The following is a 7500-nucleotide window of genomic DNA, read 5'->3' as shown; positions in this document are numbered from 1 at the left end:
ACAAATCGCCTCCATGTCCCCCCCATCCCCCGGCGTTTCACTGACCTGCTCCCAGCTCACACCCCCCTCTCTCATATACCTCTCCACTCCATCCCTCCATCTCACGTTTGTCTATCTATTTATCTATCTGTCTATCTATCTGTCTATCTTAATCAATATATCTATCTATCTTTCTGTCTATCTGTCTGTCTGTCTATCTATCTGTCTGTCTGTCTATCAATCTATCCTTCTGTCTGTCTATCTATCTATCTATATGCTGTCTATCTATCTATATCTGTCTGTCTATCTATAAATCTATCTCCTTGTCTATCTATCTATCTATCTATCTATCTATTATGATACTAGGTGGCTTAGTAGTAAGAAGTATTCAGAGTACTGGAGAGAGACAGACAGACAGACAGACAGACAGACAGATAGAAAGATAGACAGACAGACAGACAGACAGACAGACAGACAGATAGATAGAAAGATAGACAGACAGACAGATAGATAGAAAGATAGACAGACAGACAGATAGATAGAAAGATAGACAGACAGACAGATAGACAGAAAGATAGACAGACAGACAGATAGATAGATAGAAAGATAGACAGACAGACAGACAGATAGAAAGACAGACAGACAGACAGACAGATAGATAGAAAGATAGACAGACAGACAGATAGATAGATAGACAGATAGATAGAAAGATAGACAGACAGACAGATAGATAGATAGAAAGATAGACAGACAGATAGAAAGACAGACAGACAGACAGACAGATAGATAGAAAGATAGACAGACAGACAGACAGACAGACAGACAGATAGATAGAAAGATAGAAAGATATACAGACAGACAGACAGATAGATAGAAAGATAGACAGAGACAGACAGACAGACAGATAGATAGAGAGATAGACAGACAGACAGACAGATAGAAAGACAGACAGACAGATAGATAGATAGAAAGATAGACAGACAGACAGACAGACAGATAGATAGACAGATAGATAGAAAGATAGACAGAGACAGAGACAGACAGACAGACAGATAGAAAGATAGACAGACAGACAGACAGACAGACAGACAGACAGATAGACAGATAGATAGACAGACAGACAGACAGACAGATAGATAGATAGATAGACAGACAGATAGACAGAATCATAAACACAGTACTAACCAAAACTAGAGGAGTGTACGTGAGTGAGGTGGAGGAGGAGACGAGGAGGGGTAGACCAAGGATGAGAGATAGATAGACAGATAGATAGACCCAAGACTTACCACGAGGACCCAGACAGGCCGGAGATATACGTAGCACAGTCCAGAATTCCTGTTTCCTGCAAGGCCTTCACTGCTCCACTCAGACATGTCATCGCCCTGAACCCCCCTCCTGAACCCAGAACCCCGATGATGGGAACCTGTAGGGGGGCGGGAATATATAGTAAAAAAACTGGGCTTCAAGATCACATGGTCAAAAAACTCGAAAGTCAAATATATATAGTCAAAAAAGGTGAAAATCAAAAAAAGGTGAGAGTGACGAGGTGTGGATTTGGAGTGTTCTGTCTCTGTCTCTGTCTGTCTCTGTCTCTGTCTGTCTGTCTGTCTGTCTGTAGGGGGGCGGGAATATATAGTAAAAAAACTGGGCTTCAAGATCACATGGTCAAAAAACTCGAAAATCAAAAATATACAGTCAAAAAAGGTGAAAAACAAAAAAAGGTGAGAGTGATGAGGTGTGGATTTGGAGTGCTCTGTCTCTGTCTCTGTCTGTCTCTGTCTCTGTCTGTCTGTCTCTCTGTCTCTCTGTCTGTCTGTCTGTCTCTCTCTCTCTCTGTCTCTCTCTCTCTCTCTCTCTCTCTCTCTCTCTCAGCTCACCTGCCTCTCGTTATCAGGCGCCTTCTCCCCAAGCACCTTCTGCATTGCGACTAACACCTTCTTCCTCCGTGTCTGCAGGAATTCTTTTTCTTCTTTGCACAGGGCGAGGGAGAAGCGAAGATCCGGGGTTTTGCTGCAATAGTAGTAGTAGTAGTAGTAGTAGTAGTAGTAGTAGTAGCTCTCATCTCTCTCTCCCATCCTCAAATATCTCTACCATCCACAAACTCTCTCTACGTACAGCGCGAAAGGTCAGAGGGAAAGAAATCATTTCATTCATTCATTGCCAGACGCCATGTATCCCAAACGGGGTGGCCAAGGGCTTAGAGTTAATTGTTTTACAGGGAGGGGCACTAATCCTCCACCAACCCCACTTGACACGTATAATAGTGATAATAACAATAATAATAATAATAATAGTGATTCATTCATTCATTGCCAGACGCCATGTATCCCAAACGGGGTGGCCAAGGGCTTAGAGTTAATTGTTTTACAGGGAGGGGCACTAATCCTCCACCAACCCCAAGAAATCTCGCTCTAATCTGCCTCACTCACTTTTTCTCAAGGTGGAGGATGGTGTGGACCTTGGAGCCTCCCGGGAAGACGAAGGTGTGTTCGAGGGGGACGTCGTTGGTCAGCTCGTTGATGCAGAAATTGTCTTCGCCCAGCGTCTCGTCCATCGTGTAGTTGGCATCCATCAGAATCACCTCTGCCAGGAGATAATGAGGCCTAATTAAGGACGTGTAATTACAAGATCGTTAAGTAGGTTGTTAGTAGAGTAATTGATGCAGAATTTTTCCTTACCCAGTGTAATTAGTGTTCATTGAAATCACCTCTGCCAGGGGATAATGAGGCCTAATTAAGGACGTGTAATTACAAGATCGTTAAGTAGGTTGTTAGTAGAGTAATTGATGCAGAATTTTTCCTTACCCAGTGTAATTATGTCCATCAAAATCACCTCTGCCAGGAGATAATGAGGCCTAATTAAGGACTAATTACAAGGGGGTCATTAGGAAGGTTATTAAGAGGGTAATTAATGCAGAAGCTGTCCTCGTCCAGTGTAATTAGTGTCCATCAAAATCACCTGACAGGAAATAATGAGGCCTAATTAAGGACTACTAATTACAAGAGGGTCATTAGGAAGGTTATTAAGAGGGTAATTAATGCAGCTGTCTTCGCCCAGTGTCTCGTCCAGTGTAATTACTATCCATCGAAATCACCTCTATGGGGAGATAATGAGGCCTAATTAAGGATGTGTAATTACAAGATCGATAAGTAGGTTGTTAGTAGAGTAATTGATGCAGAATTTTTCCTTACCCAGTGTAATTAGTGCCCATTGAAATCACCTCTATGGGGAGATAATGAGGCCAAGATTACTTAATTACAAGGTCATTAAGATTAAGTTGTTGCAGTAGGTCATTAGTGGAGTAATTGGTAAAGAATGTGTCCTCATCCAGTGTAATTAGTGCCCATTGAAATCACCTCTACCAGGAGGTAATGAGGCCTAATTAAGGATGTGTACTTACAAGAGGGTCATTAAGGTTGAGGTGCTTGTTAGGGGTAAATAATTAGCAAGGTTGTTGACTCAGAATTAGCATCTAAGGTGAGATGGAGGGATGGAGAGTGAGAGACTAACAAGGAGTGTATGTGAGTGAGGTGCAGGGGGGAGAGGGAGGGGGAGGCCAAGGATGAGATGGAGGGATGGGGTGGAGAGGTATATGAGAGAGGGGGGTGTGAGCTGGGGGGATGGAGAGTGAGAGACTGACGAGGAGAGTGTATGTGAGTGAGGTGGAGTGGGGGAGAGGGAGGGGGAGGCCAAGGATGAGATGGAGGGATGGAGTGGAGAGGTATATGAGAAAGGGGGGTGTGAGCTGGGAGCAGGGCAGTGAAATGGCGGGGGACAGGGTGACATGGAGGCGATTTGTTTGAGGCCACCCCTTACAAGATTAAGGCGTCTGGCAATAGATAGATAGATAGGTGATAACTTGTACAGGGCAAGAAGAGGCTAAGATTATTGACTATTTAACTTGGATGGATGCCACATATGCATCTCTCCACCCAGTTAACAGAGGCACCATAGTAGGCTGCATTTTACCCTGTTATTTGGTGATATGGTTACCACCCAGCGTTGTAAATGGTTTCTTGGCTTACAGGAAACCATTTGGCTTGTCACTCAATGTAAAGCCACCTGTAAAGGAAAGAAAAGCAATAAGAAGTGACAGGAAAGATGGGAGAAATAGGAAGAGAGGAGGACAGGCACAGAAAAAGAATGATAAAGGCTAAGGAAGAAGTAGGCAGCACTACATCAAGTGAGTGGATGATGGTGAGAAATAGGAAGAGAGGAGGACAGGCACAGAAAAAGAATGATAAAGGCTAAGGAAGAAGTAGGCAGCACTACATCAAGTGAGTGGATGATGGTGAGAAATAGGAAGAGAGGAGGACAGGCACAGAAAAAGAATGATAAAGACTAAGGAAGAAGTAGGCAGCACTACATCAAGTGAGTGGATGATGCTGAGAAATAGGAAGAGAGGAGGACAGACACAGAAAAAGAATGATACAGGAGAAGGAAGAAGTAGGCAGCACTACATCAGGTGAGTGGATGATGGCGAGAAATAGGAAGAGAGGAGGACAGGCACAGAAAAAAGAACGACAGCGGCGAAGTAACTCGGCCGCACTACATCACGTGAGTGGATGGTGGGTATAGGAGGCAGACGCAGGGCTCCACTAACTAGACTCACTCAGGTTATGTTCCTTGGCTGGGTCGAGGTAGAAGTGAAAGGATTCGTTCCACATCGGATTGGTGCAGTTGTCTACGTGACTCGTCCTCTTGGAAGGATTGGAGCAGCCGGGGATGCGAAGGATGACATAGGGATCCGGCGTGTCCACTGTGGAGGGGGAGAACGGAGACGATTATTACAGGTCTCGTTATGTGTCTCTGCCTCTCTCTATATCTCTATCTATCTATCAATCTCGCTATCTGTCTATTTATCTATCTATATCAATTGTCATTCTCTCTAGTGAACATTGACACACACACCTACTCTCTCTCTCTCTCTACCTACCTACCTACCTACCTATCTATCTCTTTCTGTCAGTCTACACACACACACTCTCTCTCTCTCTCTCTCTCTCAACTTACTGAGATCCTGAAGTGTGCTGCCTTTTGTGATGGATTCTCCTCTCAGTATTTTTATTTCCAAATCCAAGCATGCCTCGTGCTCCACCTGAAACAAATTATTATTATTATTATTATTATTATTATTATTATTAGATGGGAAGTTGTTGAATGCTGTGAAGAGTATGTACGATGGTGCGAAGGCTGCAGTGCGTGTGGATGGTGAACTAAGTGAATTTTTCTCTTTGAAGGTTGGGTTGAAACAGGGATGTGTCATGTCTCCATGGTTGTTCAATCTGTACATGGATGGGGTAATAAAAGAGGTACAAGGTAGGGTAGTGGATGTTGGAGTGGCCCTGGTGAGAAAGGGTAGTGTTTGGAAACTCCCTGTACTGTTGTTTGCAAATGATACTGTGTTGTTGAGTGAAGACGAAGGAGAGCTGCGAGGCTTGGTGGATGAGTTTGGGAGAGTGTGTAAGAAACGGAATCTAAAGGTGAATGTAGGGAAGAGTAAAGTGATGGTCTTTGAGAGAGGTGAAGTCAGTGAATGTACAGCGAGGTTGGATGGTGAGGAATTGGAAAATGTGAGTACGTTTAAGTACTTGGGTAGTGTGATGAGTAAGGATGGAGGTTTGGAGGGTGAAGTGCTTGAAAGGGTACAGCAGGGAAGAAAGGTTGCTGGTTCCTTGAAAGCAGTGATAAGAAACAGGGAAGTGAGCATGGAAGTGAAAAAGTTACTACATGACAGTATTGTGATACCAACTCTAACGTATGGAAGTGAAGCTTGGACGTTGTTGCAGGGACACAAGTCAAGAGTGAGTGCAGTGGAAATGAGTTATTTAAGAGGAGCCTGTGGAGTTACATGGAGAGACAGGCTGACGAATGAGGAAGTGAAGGAGCGTTGTGGTGTGGATGTGGATGAGGAGTTACATGGAGAGACAGGCTGACGAATGAGGAAGTGAAGGAGTGTTGTGGTGTGGATGTGGATGAGGAGTTACATGGAGAGACAGGCTGACGAATGAGGAAGTGAAGGAGCGTTGTGGTGTGGATGTGGATGAGGAGTTACATGGAGAGACAGACTGACAAATGAGGAAGTGAAGGAGCGTTGTGGTGTGGATGTGGATGTGGAGTTACATGGAGAGACAGGCTGATAAATGAGGAAGTGAAGGAGCGTTGTGGTGTGGATGTGGATGTGGAGTTACATGGAGAGACAGGCTGACAAATGAGGAAGTGAAGGAGCGTTGTGGCGTGGATGTGGAGTTACATGGAGAGACAGACTGACAAATGAGGAAGTGAAGGAGCGCTGTGGTGTGGATGTGGATGTGGAGTTACATGGAGAGACAGACTGACAAATGAGGAAGTGAAGGAGCGTTGTGGTGTGGATGTGGATGTGGAGTTACATGGAGAGACAGACTGACAAATGAGGAAGTCAAGAAGCGTTGTGGTGTGGATGTGGATGTGGAGTTACATGGAGAGACAGACTGACAAATGAGGAAGTGAAGGAGCGTTGTGGTGTGGATGTGGATGTGATAGGAAGCGTTAGGAGAAACACACTGAGGTGGTTTGGCCATGTGGAGAGGATGGAGGGTGAGAGACTGACGAGGAGAGTGTATTAGAGTGAGCTGGAGGGGGGGAGAGGGAGGGGGAGGCCAAGGATGATGTGGAGGGATGGAGTGGAGAGGTATGTAAGAGAGGGGTGTGAGCTGGGAGCAGGGCAGTGAAATGGCAGGGGACAGGGCGACATGGAGGCGATTTGTTTGTGGCCACCGTCTATGAGATGTAGGTGTTTGGCAATAGATAGATAGATAGACGTTCATATTAACCTTATACCAATTCTTTACCCCATTCGGCTCAAAGGAATCCTATGTAATACTATATGGGAGAGTTGGTTTGACTAGTAACCAAGGAGACTCATTCTTAATTCGTACATAGGAATCTCACACACACACACACACACACACACGCACCATACACACACACACACACACACACACACACACACACACACACACACACACTCGACCTCCCAGTTAAGCATATCAGTTTACATTGCTCAGATAATAAACAAAATAAATCACTTAGGAAATGGTGTTAGGGAGCTTTATGCAGAGTATGGTGATATTGGAAGGATTTATGTAACACAGAAGAGGACAGTAAGGTGTAATAAACAAAATAAATCACTTAGGAAAAGGTGTTAGGGAGCTTTATGCAGAGTATGGTGATATTGGAAGGATTTATGTAACACAGAAGAGGACAGTAAGGTGTAATAAACAAAATAAATCACTTAGGAAAAGGTGTTAGGGAGCTTTATGCAGAGTATGGTGATATTGGAAGGATTTATGTAACACAGAAGAGGACAGTAAGGTGTAATAAACAAAATAAATCACTTAGGAAAAGGTGTTAGGGAGCTTTATGCAGAGTATGGTGATATTGGAAGGATTTATGTAACACAGAAGAGGACAGTAAGGTGTAATAAACAAAATAAATCACTTAGGAAAAGGTGTTAGGGAAGAAAGAGAGAGAGATAGAGAG

General features: G+C 44.1%; 1 protein-coding gene across 1 annotated transcript in view; it reads right to left on the bottom strand.

The window, feature by feature from the left end:
• Positions 1–7500, bottom strand: part of LOC145389483 (cytosolic phospholipase A2-like) — a 34211-nt gene that overhangs the window by 9575 nt on the left and 17136 nt on the right. The window contains exons 3-7 of the mRNA XM_080264775.1: positions 4993–5077; positions 4592–4738; positions 2409–2562; positions 1857–1989; positions 1266–1402 (exon numbers count right to left, since the gene is read on the bottom strand). Of these exons, the coding sequence (XP_080120901.1) occupies positions 1266–1402; positions 1857–1989; positions 2409–2562; positions 4592–4738; positions 4993–5077 (656 nt within the window). The remainder of the gene's footprint in view (positions 1–1265; positions 1403–1856; positions 1990–2408; positions 2563–4591; positions 4739–4992; positions 5078–7500) is intronic.

This window comes from Coenobita brevimanus, chromosome 117 (assembly GCF_032717465.1).
Source record: "Coenobita brevimanus isolate Jiangsu-jjx chromosome 117, ASM3271746v2, whole genome shotgun sequence".
Taxonomy (NCBI): Eukaryota; Metazoa; Arthropoda; class Malacostraca; order Decapoda; family Coenobitidae; genus Coenobita; species Coenobita brevimanus.
The sequence above is the reverse complement of the archived record's forward strand: the minus strand, read 5'-3'. Positions and strand labels throughout refer to the sequence as shown.